The 21,933-nt window shown below is 43.9% G+C and overlaps 2 protein-coding genes across 2 annotated transcripts in view; one reads left to right on the top strand and one right to left on the bottom strand.

The window, feature by feature from the left end:
• Positions 1-21,933, top strand: part of LOC309701521 (uncharacterized protein) — a 250,212-nt gene that overhangs the window by 218,720 nt on the left and 9,559 nt on the right. The gene's annotated exons all lie outside the window — the stretch shown is intronic.
• Positions 1-21,933, bottom strand: part of LOC309701495 (NLR family CARD domain-containing protein 3-like) — a 50,746-nt gene that overhangs the window by 24,159 nt on the left and 4,654 nt on the right. Inside the window, exons 4-6 of the mRNA XM_082525736.1 lie at positions 21,661-21,902; positions 19,771-21,556; positions 16,153-16,326 (exon numbers count right to left, since the gene is read on the bottom strand). Coding sequence (XP_082381862.1) covers positions 16,153-16,326; positions 19,771-21,556; positions 21,661-21,902 — 2,202 coding nt within the window. The remainder of the gene's footprint in view (positions 1-16,152; positions 16,327-19,770; positions 21,557-21,660; positions 21,903-21,933) is intronic.

Genomic DNA, 21,933 nt, shown 5'->3' with positions numbered 1-21,933 from the left:
AATATTTATGGATGATGTTCTTTCAGTGTTGCACTTTGTAGACGCTCCCTGAGCCTCACAGCCAGCTGCACATGGACCAGCTGACATTACCCAGCATTAGAGGCGGCTGTAAAAAATTCATGTTCCCATTTAAATGGTTTTAATTTGAATAAAACGATGTTGATTCATTCAATCCTGAATCGATGTTTAATATAAATGTATTTTGCCAGAATCTCAGGTTAAAGCTCACAAACTATTTCAACAAGCAGCAAACAGATAAAACAGTAAATGAGAGCAGCTAAACACACAAAGATGGAAACAAAGAGCGTGGACTAAGTGTACTTTTGTGTGAACTGTGGTCCATAGCAGATAATGAGCAGTTTAGGTCTCCCTCAAAGATGATATTGTGTGATGACATATTGGGGAGCCGCGCAAAGACATTAGTGAAAAATCTGTGATCGTCCCAATTAGAGGCGTAGATATTTGCTAAGATCAAAGGAAAACCATAAACTATATTTTCTGCACTTAAAATCCTGTAATTTTCTCATAAATCGACAGTGCGCCTTATGGATGAATTCTGGTTGTGCTTACTGACCTCGAACCGATTTTATGTGCTACACGGCGCTCAGAAACCTTTCAAAAGATGTTTTGGTACGACTTTGCTCAGCTACGAGGCTGCACCGCTTGATGGATTGTTGGAGCATTACAGCTACGAGGAGCCTCGCGGAGTGATACGTACTCTGCTTCAACGTAATATTACTGTATTGAGTGTGTATAAGGACCATAAATGGCACCTGTAAGAGACACGGTTACAAAGAGGGTTTCAAACTCCAGGCTGTCAGTCACGCAGTAGAACCTGGGAACAGAGCAGCTGCTTGTTATTATGCTCAGCGTCTGTTTACATTTTGACTGCACGATTGTGAGCTTTTTGTTATGCACAAAAACAACATTGTTTTCTTTTATTTATGGAGCATTATTATTTAATAAATGCTGATCATTTATTCCTGAGTAATTGTTTCATGTACATCTACGCTGTATGTTAATAAATGTGCCTGTGTGAGATTTGGGACACAGCTTTGACTAAGAACTCTCTTTTTGTTCGAACTCTGGCTTTAAAAATATCGAGATATATATCGTATATCGCCATCCAGCTAAAGAATATCGAGATATGAACTTTGGGTCATATCGCCCAGTCGTAATATTGCAATAGGTTGTCCGTTAAACTCAAGCGGGGCTTGGGCCCTGGCACGGCGTAGCCACACAATCCTGGTAGTAGTGACGCTCGGCTATGACGGCGTGCGGGTTACCAGCTGGCTTTCTCAGGATAGGGCTCCTGTGTGAGCGGTCGACAATAACGTCTTTATCCATACCCAGCACTTCACGTAGTAGCACGGATACGGCCGTGGAGGAGCTCGAGTCCAGGCCCTCTGGGATCCCTATGATGTGGATGTTAGCTCTCCGCTTCCTGCCTTCATCACATTTATCCTTCAGGTCAGACAGCTCCTCCTTCATACTCTCTACTGTAGACTGCAGGGTGGTCACCTCATCGCTCCACATTGACAGCCCATCCTCAGCTTCTTTCACTGTAACCTTTACTCCATCAACTTTGCCGCACGAGATCGCACCGGGGCTAAAATATTCACCTGCTCAGCTGTTTTTGATCAGTTTGTGTCATGGTCCTGAGTCTGAGGACTCGGTGTATTGTGTTTCTTTATATTATTTAGTGATGTGACGTTCTGTATCGAGGCTTCGAAGCTTGTGTCGAGTAATGGAGGGGGCGTTTCCGCGAAGCGCGTATCGAGGCTTGCTTCATATATGGGAGGAGCTGAAAATGATGACGTCCGAAGCCTCGCTGCCCGGCTGTACCACGTGACTGGTTCATGAAGTGGTTCGAACTTTGCTGCGAGATATGACAGCGATACAAACCCCTCAGACTTCATTCAAAATGTGGGTGTTTGATGGAGAGCTGCGGTTAGTGAGAGTTTGGAGACAGTTTGGAGGTTTATGAGAGTGAGGAGAGAAAGTCAGGAGAGAATGGAGCCAGCTAAGAAGAGGAGGATGTCCTCCCCTGTGTGGGAACATTTTGATCTTATTCCTCCCAACAAGGTATGTAAATTTCTACAGAAGATGTATTTTCATAATACTGATGGTGCAATACAATTTATGTTAAGCTGTCTTGACTTTTGTACAAGGTGAAGTGTTTGCTATGTGCCAGGGAGCTGGGATATAACAACAACACCTCATCCATGCTTAGGCACTACAGAGCTTTGCATGAGAATAAGGGGGAACACTGATTGTGGAGCAAGACCAGGTGAGCCATCAAATGCAATGATAATATAGGATGCAGTAATGTTACTAAATGATATAACAATATTATACAACTGTTATAAGTTACGTGTGTGATATTTATATTTGTGCTTTGTCTTTATTGTCTTTCCTCAGGAGAACAATCTCAAATAGATGAAGACCTGGTTACCATGGTGATTGAGGACTCCCAGCCATTTAGCATTGTGGAGGACAAAGGATTCAAAAGATTTGTTAAATCATTAAATCCTAGCTATGTTCTCCCCACTAAAAAGGTCATAAAAGCAGTGAAAATTTAGTTTTTACAGAATAAAATGTGAACAGGCAGGACTGAGGCTCAAAGCCTCAGTGTGTAGCTGTCCATACCTCAACGTTACAAAAGCACAACCACTGTCCACACCCCAACCACACCTCACCTCACAGTAAATGATCATTTCCATTTTAAGCATTTCCAAATAATAATTTTCCATACTGCCAGTATAAATATACACAGTATACTGCATCACTACAATATAGATGCTTTACACACTCCTTTTGTTGTTGACATTTACAGACTGTGTGCAAAAGGCCACACTCTTCAAATTCATGCCAACTAATATTTTTACGTCCAGTAGGTGTCCTACTAGAGCAAATGAAGCTTCAAGAAGCTTTGCGCTGGGGTGAAGCAATTGGATGAAAAGCTTCAGTGCTTCATGAAGCTTCATCTGCCCATCACTAATATTATTCTTTGTTCTCGGTTATTCTGTTTTGTCTTTTGTTTAGGTTTGCTATGTGTTAGTGGTTTTGTTTCATGCCTGCTTGTGTTCTCTCTGTCTGTCCATGGTGTTATTGTGTCTGCTCACGAGTCTGCCTGTCAAGTTCAGTGTCCTGTCTGGTTCTCTGTGTCTGTTAGTTTCCTGTTTTATTCTGAAAGTTCATGTCTCATGTCAGTGTGTTCAGTTTTACCTCTCCCCTGTCTCGTTAGCCTAATTGCTCCCAGCTGTGTCTCTCTCCTGTGGCCCATTCCCTGATTACTCCCCGTGTATTTAAGCCCTGTGTTTTCCTGTGCTCTCTGTCGCGTTGTCTTTTTAATTCCATGTCAGTCTGCATTATTCTGTTACCCGGTATTCATTCTGCGTCTCTCTGCCATCTGTCTTTGTGCATTTTGCTCCTCCTCCCGTGCGTGTTTGGTTTAAGTTTTGTTCGTTAGTTTTCCCAGTTTAGGTTTGTTTACTCCCTGCTCTGCTCTTCCTGTTTTGTCACCTTCTCACTGCTGTAAATAAACACTCACTCGCACCTCATCCAGTACCTGCATTTTGGATCCTTTTTTCATACACCACACGACTGCTCCCAGCCGTGACAGTTTGAGCCTGTGTGGTTTGATCAGGTGGAGGAACGATGTGATGCTATAAAGACATCATCTTCTCCAAATGATGATGTTCCAACACGTGTTTAAAAAGATGTTAAAGGTTGTTGGTTCCGACATCTTAGCGATTTTTAACAGCAGTCTTAGTTCAGGTGTTGTACAGCCTGTACTAAAAAACCTGATCCGTGCTACTACGTGAAGTGCTGGGTATGGATAAAGACGTTATTGTCGACCGCTCACACAGGAGCCCTATCCTGAGAAAGCCAGCTGGTAACCCGCACGCCGTCATAGCCGAGCGTCACTACTACCAGACTCAGACTCAGCTGTGCTTTTGGATCTGACCGCTGCCTTTGACACTGTTGACCACAGCATCTTGATCTCACCATTGGAGCATGGCGGCATCAAGGGCGCTCTATTAGACTGGTTCAGCTCTTTTATTAAATCGCATTATTACATTTGGGGCTTATATTTGACGGCAATTTGAAAAACAGCTGAGCTCAGTTGTACAGCGGTCTTTCTTCAAACTGAGGCTTTTATCTAAGGTGAGATCATTTATATCTTTTAAAAACCTTGAACGGGCGATCCACGTTTTCATGACGTCCCAGCTGGATTATTGTAACTCCTTATATGTTGGAGTTAGTGGGACCTGCCTGGCAAGACTGCAGCTGGTCCAGAAAGCTGCAGCTCGTCTTCTGACACAAGCTCAAAGACATTTATCGTCCCAACAACCACATATACGCTGGTCCCTCGCTGTAACACAGTTCACCTTTGGCGGCCTCGCTGTTTCGCTGATCTTTTTTGTGCAATTTTGCATGTTTTTGTTTTTTACAGCGCATTGTGTTCTGCGTCCTGATTGGCTGTAGACCATTGTCAGCCAATCTCGTGCCGTGTCTCCTGTACAGTACAGAATGTGTTCAAATTTACAGCAGTGTGACTCTGCAGTGCTGCACTGTATGTTTGTACGTTTTGTCCCAACAAACAACAATGATGATGAGACGTTTTGCACCTGTGGTAGCAGCCAAAGGCAGAGGAAGATGCTGACCATCATAGTTTCAACAAGGAGGCAAAAAGGTTGTAACTGTCCACAACAAGAACATCGTAAGGATGGAGTCAGCTTTGGCTTTGTGGCTCAGTGACTGCAGGAAAAAGAACATCGTGCTGGACACCAACATTATCTGCAGAAAAACTCAAAAGCTTTATGCAACTTTACCTGACAGCGAGGAGCCCAGGCCATGGACGAGTGCTCCTCACACAGAAGCTCATTTAATGCCAGCAAAGGCTGATTTGACACGTTTCAGAAACACTTTGCTTTCACTCTTTAATAATGAACTTATTTTTCTATGAAGGTTTGAACTTTGTTTAAACAAGAGAGAAAAGTGTGAAAATGTTCATGCCTGTCTGAGAAAAGTGTAGAAAGTGTGCAGTGAGGGTTTAACTGCCTTAAAACTTCTATAATACTTGTAAAACATAAAGCTGCTACTTCATTCTGAGACTTATTTTTAGAACGTAACTCGATAAACGAGCGACCGCAGTACTGTATTGTGTTTATTTTGAAAACTCTCAACAGGATCTTCAGATTTATTTTGAAAGCTTTATCTGGAAAACACAAACACATAAGCAGGAAACAAAGAGCGTGATATGAAACAATAGACGTTTTCATATGGTCATCATATATACATCGTTCTATCGAACAGCCCCAGCTCCTGCTGTCAGTCTCTGTAAATCTGCTCTTAAAACACATTTGTATTCACTGGCTTTTAATACAGCATGAGAGTTATTTGATATTTGATGTGTGATATTAATATTAGGAGTTATTTTAATAGTTATTTTGGATTCTTGTACAGCACTGTGGTCAACGCTGCTGCTGTAATTAATGTGCTATAAACACATAAACAATCTGCAGTTAAACATCCAAAACTAAAGATGTGATCGCTGCCTTTAGAAAATGTGCTGATGCACAAGATATCAGCTCCATTAAGGTGGAATGTGGCCGTGTTAGAAACATGTTGGAAGAAGTTTGAAGCTGAAACTGTGAAGCTGAGAGTGAAAGAGCTCCAGCGTCTGTCACAGGAAACTTTCTTATTTCCACACTGATGAAAGCATCAACCTTTGATTTCCTGCTGCTTTTATTGAGTCACACTGTGAAACTGAGCCACAGCTGAACCAGCATCCCTGTACAGCAGACACTTACAGCGCTTGGCTGCTTCCATTGGACCCTCTGCACAGTTTCCTCTTCTGGTCCCAAAGTGCAGAACAACAAGGTTTCAAACAGCTTCGTTCCAGCAGCATCAGCCACAGACATGCATAGAGAATCCTTTGGTTGTGTTGTGTGTTTGCATATCTGCTGTGTTGCTTTGTGAGGATGGATCATCTCCTGCAGCTCCAGATAAACAAGCTGGACCTGAACCTGGTAGCTTCACTTAGAAGACACTTGTGACGGGAACGTGTGAGAAGTTTTGTGCAGACAAGTTTGGATTTAGAGTGTGGGACGAGCTCTCCACAGTCTTTGTGGAGATCCACATTCTGCATACTGCCTGTGAGAAGCTGCAGACATTTGTCCTCCAAATCCACTGAGCAGCTGCTCGTGGTGGTATTAGCTTCATGTGTGCGTGTTAGCATGAAGCCTCGGTCACACTCTGCTGTGGACACGGTCACGGACAGCTGGACGCCTGATGGACGAGTCGTCCTTCCTGTTAAACTTCTTTGAGCATGAGAATAGCATAAGAAGCTCAGTGGACACTGTTCAGTGTTTTAACTCTCGCTTTCTGATGGGTTTAGATTTTATTATTGTCATTTGTATTAGGAAATATTTAACCATATATTCTTAGAGGTGTATAATCAATTGTGTAGTGATAGGATGTGTGATCTTTAGCAGGCTGCAGGGGCTTGGTGTGTATTCCACACTAGAATGCACACCCACATCCTGGGAGCACGAGAGAGGTCGTACCTTCTCTTATTGTTTTATGGTAGGATTAACGTAGCTACGTCTGTTCTAGTCTAAGTGCTTTTTGTTTAGATGAACTGCTGGACTTCCTCACCATGTTATCTAGGGTGAACCATCTAGGGTGAAGGGGGGTCTACCCTCTTCCTGACCAAGGATGTTATATGACCCTTTGATCAGCAGTACCACACACACACACACACACACACACACACACGCACACACACACACGCACACACACACACACAGTATTCTTTGTTCACATGTATACCTATGTGAGATGCTATATGTTAATGACCCTATGCATATTCATGTAACCACAATAAAAGGAGTGCTATGGGGAGCCTGGCTGAGAGTCTGATGGTGGTCAAGTGGTGGAACGACGCTTGGCTCCAGCCAGGTCTCCCTCATGCATGAGTAAACCAGAGAACTTTGGTGCCTTGTGTCTTGCTTTTTGCTGCGTAGCAGATTGTCCTTAACGTTCCAGTGGATAGGTTCAAACTACAAACCTATCATTAATTGGTCCTTCGAGAGCCGGATCCCTGGAGTCGACATTCACCGAGGGGAAAAGAGACACGCCGACAGACTGACGTCAGCCAGGACTTATAGAGGTCCTGCAGCAAAGTCCCGAGGCGTGAGAATTCGTCATCGAGCCGGTGGATTAGCCGTCTGTTTTTTCTCCTCGATGGATGACGATTGACGGGATTCGGGACTGATGCTACTCGCAATAAGCAACACCAAGTAGGTATGTGAAAAATCTAAGCCACTGTGTGAGGCTGAGTTGTAAAGTCTTTATCACTGTGTGCGATAAAGCGTGTAGTCACTGTGTGCGACTATTCTTTGCCGCTGTGTGCAGCAAAGCGCGCATCCACTGTGTGAGGTTGCGTTGAAAGTCTTTATCACTGTGTGCGATAAAGCGCGTGATCACTGCTATGTAAGTCTTTGCCACTGTGTGCGACAAAGCACGCAGTCACTGTGTGAGACTGCGTTGAGACAATAGGCCTAATTTTTGTTGTTTGTGTGTGAGGATATTTTTTGTTGTTGTTGTTGTTGTGTGAGTGTGTGCGGAGCAGAACACGTGGTCTGTGACGTCGGCAGCTGTTGTTGTTATTATGGGTTCCCAAGCAACCAAGAGTGTGTCAGAGGGTGACGAGAAGTTTATGGTGAAATTCGCTCCCGGTAGCGCAAAGTATTTAGGACATTGGCGCAAGAAATATGATTTTGAAGGTAAATTGGTTGTAGGACAATGTCAAATGTTAGTAGACCAGTTGACAGTGAAAGCAGCTTGTGCGACAGGGAAATTGAAACAGGAGAGAGAGTTACAAGTGGCGTCCGCTAAATTGTGGTTAGAACAGGCGCAGAAGAGACAGGAGGCAGTGACTATATATACTGACAGTCAGTATGCATATGCTACACTTCATTTCTTTGCCGCTCAGTGGTCAAGACGAGGCATGACAACATCAACAGGTAAACCTGTGGAGCATGCGACATTGTTGCAGGCCCTGTTGAAAGCAGTCTTACTGCCTAGTAAAGTTGCGGTTTGTAAATGTGCAGCACACACACGTGGCACTGACCCCATTGTACTAGGCAACGCCTTTGCAGATAAAATTGCAAAGGAAGCGGCCCTTGGAACACATGGGGTTCATGTTCTGGCGTCACAGGAGCAAACTACGCCCATCACACATGATGTGTTAGCAGACATGCAGTCACACTCACCTCCAGCTGAGAAGCAGCTGTGGCTCACTAAAGGAGCAAGCCTGCGAGGTGATGTCTACTATCTTTGTGATAAACCTATATTGCCTAAGAACCTATATAGGACTGCTGCAAGTTTGAGCCACGGGCTCTGCCATGTCTCGACAGCTGGGATGGTGGCAGCAGTCGAACGGCAGTTTTTCACACTGGGATTCAATGCTTATTCAAAACATTTTTGTAAAGCATGTTTAATATGTTGTAAACATAATGCTCAGGGAAACCTCAGACCTAGGAGAGGAAAGTTTCCCAGACCCAGCTACCCATTTGAAGTAATCCATATGGATTTCATTGAGTTGTCTAACTGTAACACCTACAGGTACTGCCTGGTGATTGTGTGCCCGTTCTCAAAGTGGGTAGAAGTTGTCCCCACTAAGAAAGCAGATGCTATTTCAGTGGCTAAAGTGATATGCAAAAATGTGATCCCAGAGCATGGGATCCCCCAGACTATTTACAGTGACAATGGTCCTCATTTTGTGAATGAAGTAATTGAGAAAATGTCACAACATCTGGGGATAACGCTGAAAAACCATTGCTCATATCACCCACAAAGTGCAGGGCTGGTTGAAAGGACTAATGGCACAGTAAAGCTGAGACTCAGGAAAACAATGGAGGAAACAGGCAGAACATGGGTAGGACTGCATTGAGCTAGTGAAAATGTATATGAGAATCACGCCAACTGATAATGGCCTAACGCCTTTTGAAATAATATATGGCAGGCCATTTAGAGTTCCAGTGTTTTGTAATGATAATGATAAAGCAGAAGAAGAAAACACACTAGCAGACTGGATGATTAAAATGCTGAAAAGCAAAGAAGTCATGAGTGCAAATAATCTGCCAGATGATTCTGTTTCTGTACAGGAAGAACGTCTGAAGCCAGGGGACTGGGTACTGATAAAGGTCATAAAGAGGAAGTGCTGGTCGAAGCCACGGTGGGACGGACCATACCAGGCTCTGCTGACAACACCAACTGCTGTGAAGATTGCAGAACGACCCACCTGGATACACCAAAGCCACTGCAAAAAGGTGACACACATCCAGGCCAGCTCGGAGTAAGTGGCAGGAAGACCGGGTACAAAGGGGGGGAAAGCCTCTAGGGCCCTTCGTCTCAATCCGGTGAAGAAACCAACTGAGCCACAGGTACTCATCAGAATGGCTGGTAAAGTGTTGTCTACCCTGCTGGGTGTAATGGCTTTGATGTCATCATGGTCAGCTGTGGAGACCCTGTATGTCCAAGGAAACCACACCCAATACCCTCATGGCTATTCTACAAACTTTTGGTGGCAGTTTATGAATACAACTGCTCACTTGAACAATAGGACGGACTGCTATGTGTGTGCTCATATGCCGTTATCCGCATATACATCTGGACTGTGGCCGTACAGCATACCAGAGGACAGGAGTTGGTGTCTGTTGGGCTTAGCAACTCATCCTGGCAACAGAGTCCTCTGGTCCCAGGCCAACTATAGTACACCTCTGAACATCACCTGGAGTAAGTCGCCACTTATAGATGTGAATTGTTCTGAGCAAACTGACTTATTGGCCTGGCCTCAAGTGTCAGACCCACTGCCAGACATAATATTGCTGAACAAGCTGAATACAGCTCAACTGCCGTTGTGTGTGATGAACAATGGATCACTGTCAGTGGGGGAGCTGCCGCTTCGTTTATGTGGATACATATACACCTACTGCCCTCCAGAGAATGAGAGCAGGTGTATGAAATGCTTGACCAGTGCAAAGTGAGCTGAGAACTTGACATTAAGGAGGACTGAATGCAAGTCCAACCGGGCTTACAGGATACCAGTAAAAGCAAAGAGTCAGAAGTGGACAGGATGTGCAAGGATGGTGCCGAGCAGTAAAGGAACAAGAGTTTTGGCTGATTGGTATTTCTTGTGTGGACATAAAGCCTATCTATCACTCCCTGAGGGATGGGGAGGATTGTGTGCCGTGGTGAAGTTATCGGATCATGTCTTCTTCATGGACAGAGTTGAACATCACCCTAGCAACCGACGGAAGCGTGAGGTGAATATAGCCTCACCTAACTCTTTTGGAGTGACAGTAGACACTGGAGTGCCACGAGAATTCCGCATTTGGAGTGGAGGAGCTAAATTCTTCCAAAGTTTGATCCCAAACATCGGAGTTGCAGAGGTGCGGGATCATGTGGAGATCAACCGATATGCCTTACTGCGACACATTAATCTCACTAAGACTCTGGGAACAGCCTTAGCGGAGGAGCAAAAGGCCATCAGAACGATGGTACTGCAGAACAGGCTGACCCTAGACTTGATAACAGCATCACAAGGAGGAGTGTGTAAGCTGATCGGAGAGACATGTTGTCCGTTTATTCCGGATGGATATACGACTGGAGGAGACATCTATGAGGCACTGCAGAACTTAACTGCTCTGCAGAAATATGTGGCGGACCACACATCAGGAGGAGACACGTCACAAGGCTGGATAGCCTGGTTGACATCTGGACCATGGTGGAAAATGTTTCTAAAGTTTTTGACTCCCATTCTTACATTATTGGCTTTGCTTTGCTTGTTTACAGGTTGCATTTTGCCATGTGTAAGATCGATGGTGAATAAAATGATTGCTAACACCTTTACCAATTTCATACTGTTGCAGCAGAGTGACATGGATGCTAAGGCTAATATGTGTGTATGAAATGAAGCCTGCACTGAAAATGTTGACAAGTGGTGTAGAGCTGAAGATATATATATGCCGTATAGCCTTAAAAAATGACAATACAGGGTGGTGATGATGGGTTTAGATTTTATTATTGTCATTTGTATTAGGAAATATTTAACCATATATTCTTAGAGGTGTATAATCAATTGTGTAGTGATAGGATGTGTGATCTTTAGCAGGCTGCAGGGGCTTGGTGTGTATTCCACACTGGAATGCACACCCACATCCTGGGAGCACGAGAGAGGTCGTACCTTCTCTTATTGTTTTATGGCAGGATTAACGTAGCTACGTCTGTTCTAGTCTAAGTGCTTTTTGTTTAGATGAACTGCTGGACTTCCTCACCATGTTATCTAGGGTGAACCATCTAGGGTGAAGGGGGGTCTACCCTCTTCCTGACCAAGGATGTTATATGACCCTTTGATCAGCAGTACCACACACACACACACACACACACACACACACACACACACACAGTATTCTTTGTTCACATGTATACCTATGTGAGATGCTATATGTTAATGACCCTATGCATATTCATGTAACCACAATAAAAGGAGTGCTATGGGGAGCCTGGCTGAGAGTCTGATGGTGGTCAAGTGGTGGAACGACGCTTGGCTCCAGCCAGGTCTCCCTCATGCATGAGTAAACCAGAGAACTTTGGTGCCTTGTGTCTTGCTTTTTGCTGCGTAGCAGATTGTCCTTAACGTTCCAGTGGATAGGTTCAAACTACAAACCTATCACTTTCACTTCAGCTTCACCAACAACAGCACAAGCAGAGCAGCCCACTGCCTGCATGGCTGGGACAGCGCCCCCTGGTGACTGTAAACCACTACAACATGTAGACGGCCGTCTGCAGGCTGGATGTAGCACCACCGCAGAGACGTGCTGCAGCTCTGTTTAGTTACCCAGCTGACAGCAGAGGCTGTAGTTTACTGTTACCAACATGGAAAACTTAAGCTTCACCAGCTGGAGCTACAGAGCTGGAGAACAAAGGAGACTGAGAGGCCAGAATGATGTGGGAGGAAACATCAAGAGCCTGTTTGAAAGGAGACACATGTGGATGCTGTGCCAGTCTGTGGTCTGTCAGAAGTCAGCTGAGTCACACTGCAAGAAGCTGCAGAATCTCAGAGGAGGAGATTTGGAAGTGTTTGTGGGACAAACTGGACTCAAAGAAAGAAGATGTTTGTGAAGTCTTTGGTGGAGGTGAGCAGTGTGAAGCAGAACACATGCAGATGAATCAGGAGGTCAGCATCAGTGTCTCCTTGTGGTGGACGGTAAAAGAATCAGAGCCAACGCTCCCGTCCACCCTCGGCATGAAGCAGTGCTGTTTCTGAAACAGGAGGACAAGTCCAGAGAAGACAGAGGAAGCAAAGATGAGGGTGGGACAGGACAGCAGGACTTCCTTCACACCTGCAGCTCCATCACACTGCTGTAGCTCCTCTTCATCACACATGTACCTGCAGCCTGTCTTCAAGTCCAGGAGTCACCTCCACACAGTGTAGAAGCCTCCTGTGCAGACCATGGAGTCCAGCCTCTGTCAGGGAAGTCGGCACTAAAGCCTGAAAGACTTCAATCTGTCTCTGCTCCACCCGAGAAAGACCAGCACCGTACTTGTTGTGCATTCAAGGAGGGAACATCAGCGCTGCATCGTGGGAACAACACCGCAGGAACAAAGACACAGCACGGCCGATGAAGGACGAGGACAAAGGAAAGGTGAGTGAGAAGACCCTGGTGGTGTGGACGGACCTGCAGGGGCTCCAAGACTGAGGAGCAGAGACGTCCATGTACCAGCTGAGGATGCTGCAGTGATCCAGGGAGCTCGGTCCAATCTGAGGCCGTGTGAACTACGTGGACCACAGTTTCTTCACAGACTTCAGCCACGTGAACATCTGGAGATCCAACAGTGCACGAGCTGTGAGCCATCAGCTGTTTCTCTCATCAGCTGCTGTAATGAGAGCTGCTGGAATCATCTCGAGCAGCAGGAAATCACTGATGTTGTTTCTAACCAAAGATATGGGACTGAGCTCCGCTGAGCTCCTTCTACTTTCATCCAGATAGAAACTGCTACAGTCTGCTGATTATTGCTTTGCCTCCATCACACGAGCTCTTTATCCTGTTCTTCACTCTCATTGGTTCTTTGTCTGCTTGTTTTTACAACAGTAGTCTTCTGATTGGTCAAAGGAGACAATCAGCTGTGACTAAATGTAGCTCCTACAGCAGTGATGGGAATAACTACTGAAGCTAATCCAGTATCAAAGCTCAGGAATCAGCAGCTCCCACCTCGTTTTCTTTCAACAACTATTTTTAGCTGCTGTGTTTTTGTGTTTCTGCAGACCTCAGACATCCTGCTGCTCTGGACAACTTTTTCATTCTTTTGTATCATTATTTTGCTTTTCTTTTATTATTATGTTATATGTATTAATATGTGAAACACTTATTCTTTGTGTTTTTGCTTTGCTCCTGTCAAACTGCTTTAATAAAATCTGCTGCAGTCTAAACTGTGGACGTTCCCTTTTTAACCCTTTGTGAAACAATAAAGGTTTAAATCTGAGTATTCATCTATGTTAGTGTTTAATGGGTCTAATAGGTTGCTTTTAGGGGTGGGTTTTTATAATGGATTTATCGATAAAAATCGATTCTGGCTTGGATAACGTAAAATCGATTAATTAAAATCCTGAATCTATTTTTTAATATAAATTTATTTTGCTTGAAATTCCAGAATTTCTGGTGAAATCTCACAAAATTTCAACAACAGCTAAGACAGTAAATGAGAGCAGGAACACGGATTCTGCACAAAGACTTAAACACACAGCGCGACCCGCGAATCAGAATCAGTGAGATGTCGCTTTTCTCACCTGATGGCACGGACACGGTCGGGGTTGAAAGCCGACAGCTCGCTGATTCTGATGTTTCGGCGGCTCCGAGCTTTGTGTTTAACCTGTTTGAACCTGCTTAGCTATACCATACCGTCACTGCCATTATATTATGTTGCTATTCATACTGTCATTATAGTAATGCTGCTATCCTGCATATATCTTACTTACTATTCTTTGAATACTTGCGATTGTTTTATTGTACTTTTTATATTTTACATTTATATTTATTATTGAATCTTGCACCAAGGGAGTGGCACTCCAATTTCGTTGTACTCTGTACAATGACAATAAAGGCTATTCTATTCTATTCTATTACATCCTTTTTACGCTGATTCTAAAGCTGTTAGTTTTATCTCTCTCCAAACAATATTGACTGAACCAGCAGCAAAAGAAGATCCAAACTACGCTTCACATAAACATCGTCATGAACTCACTCTGACTTTTGCTGTTTGTTTCCACCAGGATAAAATCACACTTCATGCACAGCTCTCTCTCTCTCTCTCTCTCTCTCTCTCTCTGTACTTCAAGAACAGTTTCCCGTCTAAAAATCTGTTTTCTGCATTATTCGCTTGCTTGTTACGCACAAGTCTACCGTTGTTTACAGGCTGTCGGCCGCTGTTTTTTTTCCTTTTACTTACTTTCAAAAAGAAAGCCTCATTTCTGCCGTTCAATACTGAACAAATTTAAACTTTTTAAAATTATGCAAAACTGCAAAACGCTGTGTTTGTAATAAAAACGGTGTAACTTTGCTCTGCTTCACTTCAGCAGCATCAGGTAATGTTTATGTGTTTTTGATCTACTGCAGAATATTTTTATAAAATCCCAGGAAAATCAGCTTCATGTTTTTCTGTGTTTTATCTTCAGCTACTTTGACACAAAGGCCTCTGCTGTGATGCTCACACCTTTGATAAAGTCGCGAAAGTGCCAGCTTCCCTTTTATAGATACAAAAATATGTAAATATACTGATCTGAATTATAATATTTCTGACTGTCTGAGGCAACATTTCCCAGATTCCAGTCGAATTGAATCGAATCGATTCTAGAAATCAGTGACGATACCCAGCCCTACTTTGAATTGTGTTACACAAAAATAAGCAAAGTTTTCTCGTTGTTCAGGCAGAATCGAGCGTTGAAGAATGAATTCACACGTCAATAAACATTTTCATCAGCACAAGCAGGACAATGAAAGCAGGAAATACCCCAAACTGCCATTTCTCATTCTACAACTTCAACAACTGCACATGAATTATACTTCATACACAGACCCACAGTCTCTGATTGCTCTGAAATCTCACTGACAGCCAATAGCAATAAAGAAAAGTCCAGACTGACAGTCTCTGTGGGGTTAGGCAGTGAACTGCTCACGCTGCGTTCAAGTGCATCACAAACTATTGGAATTGGATCCAACTTTGTGAAGCAGATTTCTTCTCAGCTGCTGCTTTGAACATTTCCTCATGAACTGTATTAAACTCTGTAAATGAACTGAGAACTATTTCTACATTTGAAACTATGGATTCATTTTCCCGTTCACTTCTGTACGTTAGTGTATAAATGAATGTTAGACTGGGCTCCATGGAAACACTTGGACTGGTCTCAGCTGCCTTCTTTCTGTAGTCCTTTCTCTTCTCCAGCTTCTGTTTGAAATCCTCTCACAGAGCCTGAAACCTGCTTTGCTGTCATGTTTGGGCCTGTGTTCCTCTGCTTTAACACAAACCTCACCACAGCAGCTGTGTGGGTCGTCTCTGTAGCAGCCCGATCAGCTTCTGATACATGAACATCATCACAGCTCCTAACTTCACCTTTATTAGCTTTGACATTCATGTCTTTCTTTTCTCTCTGTCTGTTTCCACACAAGCTCAAAGTCTCTGCAGCCTGTTTTTATCTGCTATCATCAGATCTCCAACAGCCTCATTCACATCCCTCACACACTCTACAGCCTCACCAGTACTGACTTCATCTTCACTGACTGATGGAGCACAACATGAACCTGTGGAGGCTAAAAAGCTGTCCTGACAAACATCTCCCCGTCACCACTCCACTTCTGTCAGCCTTTAAATGAACCCTGCTCAAGTCTGTCACTTCTATTTGGAGCCAAGAGGAAAAACTGTTGTTCAGTCGTTTGGAAAGACACAACATTTCTGAAAGCACTCAAACTTCTTCACATTTGTCTTCAGACACATCCTGAACATTTAGGAACTAAAGAACGTTTCAAATATCAAAGATCAGAAATATAGAAAAACAACAACAGCTGCAGTCAGTGAACTCACCTCAGAGTCTCCAGTCGACAGTTTGGACTCTCCAGTCCAGCACACAGAAGCTTCACTGCTGAATCCTGCAGCTTGTTCTCACTCATCTCCAGCTCTGTCAGATGGGAGGGGATGGACTTCAGAGCCGAGGCCACAACTTCACAATGAGTCCCTGAGAGTCGACACCGAGTCAGTCTGAGATTACAGAAAATATAAAATGTGTTACTATAAAAGCAAAAAGTCTGCATTATAAACACAGACTGAATGTATATGAAGACAAAACAGAGTGAGGTCATAATCTGATGAACATCTGCTCTTCACATCTGTGCTTCAGCTCTTCTTACTGTGTTTGACATGACACAACGATTGAGTCTCTCTCAGACCTGCAGACTTTTAATGAGAATCTTTGTTTGGCTTTAATCTGCAGATGAAGGAGGAAGATGGTGTCACATTTAGGCTTCCATAACGTCCACAGTCTGTCAGTGAGATCTGATCCAGAGTCAGAGTGAAGACACACATGTGGACTGTTTCCTGTCTTGAATCCAGAACATTTTGAATGAGCTCAGCTCAGTGAAGAGTTCCAGCTGGAAAGACGATCTCTGTTTGCTACCTGCTGCTGTCAGGTACGACTGTTCACGTCCACACTCAGGAAAAATCTGCTGACTGTCACCAAACGGAGCAGAAATGTCATCACTGGACAATAATGATGAATGAACTCAGAGCTGCTGATATCACATCTGATTTCAGGGGAACTAAACACAGAAATGATTGGCTCATTTTAGCTTTCTGAGCCATTAGTCTGCAGGTTTATCACTAGTTGGCAGAAACACACTTGTATTAATGTTCAGCGCTTCAGTGTTTATGACTCCAGATCCAGGTGACAGCAAGTCAAAATGATGTTACCTGTCTGTGTCCAGCAGCAGCCTTTGAATATTGTTATAAACTCACATGGATCAGTTTGTCTTTGATTGGTTTGTAAAGTTCAAATTCATTTATATTCATCAACTCTAAATGAAAAATGTTTTTCTTCTTCTATGTTTATTATTAGAGTAACAAATTCTTATAGTTTCCTGTTGTTGAGAATTTCAGTGTAAAACCACTCGACCTGTGCATCACTGCACACTGTGAAAGTATTACTGCAGTTTAATCTATAATCCTAATCAGTGTGTTTACTGGACTGTAGTCAGACCTCCGTTATACCAAAGGAAACACTGAACGTCTTCAAAGTCACAATAAATTTATAATAAATGCTAATAAATACTGGAGTGTTAGAAAAGATGCTTCCAGCGTGTTTGTCTTTGATAGGGTTTATTCTGTTCGTCTATTGTCTGACCACTTGGGGGCGCTTTTGTCTCTTTTGCTCTGAGCCTTGGGTTTATTCAAACTGATTTTAATAAACTATTTTCTGCAAGTTGAAGCTTCATCTCCATCTCCAGTGGTTGTTGCATATTTTATGACTATATTAGTAACAGTCAGAGAGTTTAGAGTAAATTAGATCTTCACGTTTGATTTTTGACACAACATAAATGGTGAGCCAGTGTCAGAGGAAGTGACAGCATCCACCGAGGACCGGGGGGAGTGGGAGGACTGGGGGACCAGGCCAACAAAAAGGTGATCACTGATACAGGTCAGCAAACATTTGCTCATTTGGTGTCTTAGAGCAGACTCCGCCCAGCTTTGTCGTCCATGGTTGCTCTTTCAAAGGAATCTAGTTACATATTATTTTACTTAATGATTTACTGACACCACTGACTATGCAGGACAGCCCCACGTCTGGAGCCAGTGCACATGTGCACAGTCTGTAAATTTATCCAAGTCACACAAGCATTTTGAAATAAGTCCTAATCAGTCCAAGAAAAACAGTCTTGAAGGGTCTGGATGGACTCGCTGACCACACCAGAACCAGCACTGAGGTTTAGTTCTCTTTAAGACAGATTTCATGACGGGAACCAAATAAAACACATTTCAGTCAAACATGCCACAGAGAGCTCCACAGAAAGATTTATTAGGTTCCTTGATGGAGCCATAACAAACGTCAGCGAGCGACCTCCCAACTGTACATTGATTAAAATGACAAAATAAACTGGGAGCGTCTGGTGTGACGTTACTGTGGTCTGAGTGGCGACTTCCACATTCGCCCTCAGTTGAACGTACACATCAGTAACAAGGATCTGTGGAAACTCTCTTGGTAAGTAAAAAGGATGCAGGGAGGCGGATCGAAGTTCAGTCTCAGCCGTGATTCCCTCACCACCACTTTATCACCAGCTCTCATTATTTTAAAGACAGAGACCCTCACACTGGGCTTCACTAGTTACTGCTGGGTCTCTGTTATACAGAAGGCCCATGCCACATTAAGGAAAAAATAATGTCCTTAATTTCAACATTAAAGGTGAAAATGACTTTGAGAATAAAGAAGAAATGTGGAGATTTGCTGTTTCAGGACAAAGTGCCACAGCTGCTGTACTCTCTGAGTCAGTGAAACTTCAGCAGTGGTGTTAGCTAAAGAAGGGAAATGATTCCTGTTACACATCCATGTGTTATATAAACACAGTGTGGTGAAAAGTATAAAGATGCTGAAAGGATGGTGCAGAAAGCTGAAAAACACAAATCTGGAAGATATTAAAAAAATCAAATGTCTTGTAATGGACGGATGCGAGGTTATCGATGGTTCCACCTTCGTACAATAAAGAGGATGGATGCTGCAAAACTGGATGATGAAATATTGGTTCAGCACTTTGTTTGAAAGCGCTTTAGAAATAAAGTTATTATCATAAGACGGTGGATCACTTTGTTTCACTAACTCATCTAAACAAAGCGTTTTGTAGAGGGGACAGCAAACCTGGCAGTTTGTCTTGAAACATCAAATCTAACATCAAATGTAAAGGGGCGGAGTCACGAGTGGTGACAGTATAAAAATAATGACCTGCAGTGACCTTTGACTCTAATTTTGGATGTATGCTGGCACACTGCTGTCCATCTCAGCTCTTTAGTACAGAGGAAAGAAAAACTAAAGAACTGAAGCACATATGCTGATGGTGATGATGTCACAGATAATGTGATTGTTCACACGTTCAATAATTAGTTGGAAAAATTAAGAAAGTGCAATCAGAGCCCAGATAAAGACAATAACATCAGACAGAAAGAGCAGTGATCAGAAGCACAAACAGAGGCTGCTTTGGACCATCTTCACTGTTTCACACAGTTTCACTTTACTACAAACACGTTCTTTGTAAAGTCTCACTTCAGTCTTCTCTCCTAAGGAGCAATGCTAACAGACCAACAGCAGCACAGACATGAGCAACAGTCTCATTACTGTCTGCTGCACCGTGTTAACACGACCAAGTGGAAACAGCACACAGATAAAACATGTCAGACTGCAAACTCAGCGTAAGACTAAAAACCGACGACGTGGTGAAAAGCTCACAGTTACACACCCACATACATGTGAAGGTGCACTCTCCTACCAAGGTCTCTGCCAGAATAATACAAATGTAGTGTTCTGATAAAAAACAAAACATTTTTAAAAGCATGAAAACAACTCTTCACTGTGAACACAAAATAAAGCAGAATTTATTACTGTGTGACTGAGTAACTAAACTATCACTAATTGATAATATTAATGATCACATCTGGACTCACCGAGCCTTTCTGAAGTTCCTCACAGCTGCAATCAGTCGACGTCGTCCCTCTGCTGATGTGTTGTACTTCTGCAGGTCAAACTCATCCAGAACCTCCTCTGACATCTGCAGCATGAAGGCCAGAGCTGAGCAGTGGATCTCAGAGAGTTCCTTTGATTTGTTCTCTGACTTCAGGAACTCTTGGATCTCCTGAGATAATAAGATGTCGTTCATCTCCATCAGACAGTGGAAGATGTTGATGCTTCTGTCAGGAGAGGATTTTGTCTTCCTTCCTTTTAGATTCTTGATGACTCTCTGGATGGTTTCTGGACTGTTCTCTGTCTGACCCAGCAGACCTCCTAAGAGTCTCTGGTTGGACTCCAGACAGAGGCCATGAAGGAAGCGAACAAACAGGTCCAGACGACCATTTTTACTCCTGAAGGATTTTGTTAGTGTTTCCATCAAAAAATCATCCAGAGATGACTCTTTGTATTTTTTTCCCAAGAAGTCCTTCAGCACCTCTGACTTCCTGTTGGTGAAACAGTGGAACATGTAGACTGCAGCCAGAAACTCCTGGATGCTCAGATGAACAAAGCAGTAGACTGGTTTCTGGAAGATCACACACTCTCTTTTGAAGATCTCTGTACAAACTCCTGAGTACACCGAGGCCTCTGTCACATCCAGACCACACTGCTCCAGGTCTTCTTGGTAGAACATGATGTTTCCTTTCTCCAGATGTTCAAACGCCAGCCTCCCCAGCTTCAGAAGAACTTCCCTGTCAGCCTCCGTCAGCTCCTGTGGACTCGTCTCATGTCCCTCGTGGTACTTGTTCTTCTTCCTCTTTGTCTGAACCAGCAGGAAGTGTGAGTACATGTCAGTCAGGGTCTTGGGCAGCTCTCCTCTCTGCTCTGTAGTCAACATGTGCTCCAGAACTGTAGCAGTGATCCAGCAGAAGACTGGGATTCTACACATGATGTGGAGGCTCCTGGATGTCTTCATGTGGGAGATGATTCTGCTGGACAGCTCTTCATCACTGAATCTCCTCCTGAAGTACTCCTCCTTCTGGGCGTCAGTGAAGCCTCGTACTTCTGTTAGCCTGTCAACACATGTAGGAGGGATCTGATTGGCCGCTGCAGGTCGGGAAGTTATCCAGACGAGAGCCGAGGGAAGCAGATTCCCCTGGATGAGGTTTGTCAGCAGCTGGCTGACTGATGACTTCTGTGTGACATCAGACAGCAGCTTCCTGTTGGTGAAATCCAATGAAAGTCTGCTTTCATCCAGGCCGTCAAAGATGAACAAAAGCTGAGAGACAGCCAGCTTCTCTGCTGTGACCTTCTGTAGTGTTGGATGGAAAACATGGAGCAGCTCCAGAAGACTGTACTGCTCATCTCTGATCAGGTTCAGCTCCCTGAATGAAAGCACAACCACCACACTGACATGTTGGTTCTCCAAGCCCTCTGCCCAGTCCAGAGTGAACTTCTGCACTGAGAAGGTTTTTCCAACACCAGCCACGCCGTTGGTCAGAACCACTCTGATGGGTCTCTGTTGGTCAGGTAAGGCTTTAAAGATGTCCTGGCACCTGATTGGAGTGTCATGGAGGGCGTCCATCTTGGAAGCTGTCTCCAGCTGCCTCACCTCATGTTGGCTATGAACCTCTTCACTCTGTCCCTCTGTGATGTAGAGCTCAGTGTAGATCCTGTTGAGGAGGGTTCTACTTCCTGTTTCATCACTTCCTTCAGTCACACGTTCACATCTCCTCCTCAGACTGATCTTATGTTCATCTAAAACCTCCTGCAGACCAACATCTGCTGAAAGAAAGAAAAACAGAAAGAAAACTCTTCAATGTCTGAACAACAACAAGAAGTCCAGTTTTCAGAAATGAGTCCATCAGCAGACAGATGTTCAGTCTTACTTTGTACACAGCTGCTCTGACTGGCTGTCTGCAGTCCAGCTCTGCTTCTGGATCTTTCTCCACACTGGGGACAGGACCAGTCTCCTGATGAAGCAGACTGGTCCCAGTATGAGGAGATGCACTGTCTGCAGAACCAGTGTCCACAGCTGGTAGAGACTGGATCCTTCAGGACGTCCTGACACAAAGCACAGCAGGACAGCTGCTCCTCCTCACAGACACCACTCCTCTTCCTCTTCCTCCCTCTGTGAACACATTTCTTTATCACTAAAATCA

This window comes from Aulonocara stuartgranti (assembly GCF_965226115.1).
Source record: "Aulonocara stuartgranti genome assembly, chromosome: 23".
Classification (NCBI taxonomy): domain Eukaryota; kingdom Metazoa; phylum Chordata; class Actinopteri; order Cichliformes; family Cichlidae; genus Aulonocara; species Aulonocara stuartgranti.
This window is presented reverse-complemented; position numbering and strand designations above follow the sequence as displayed.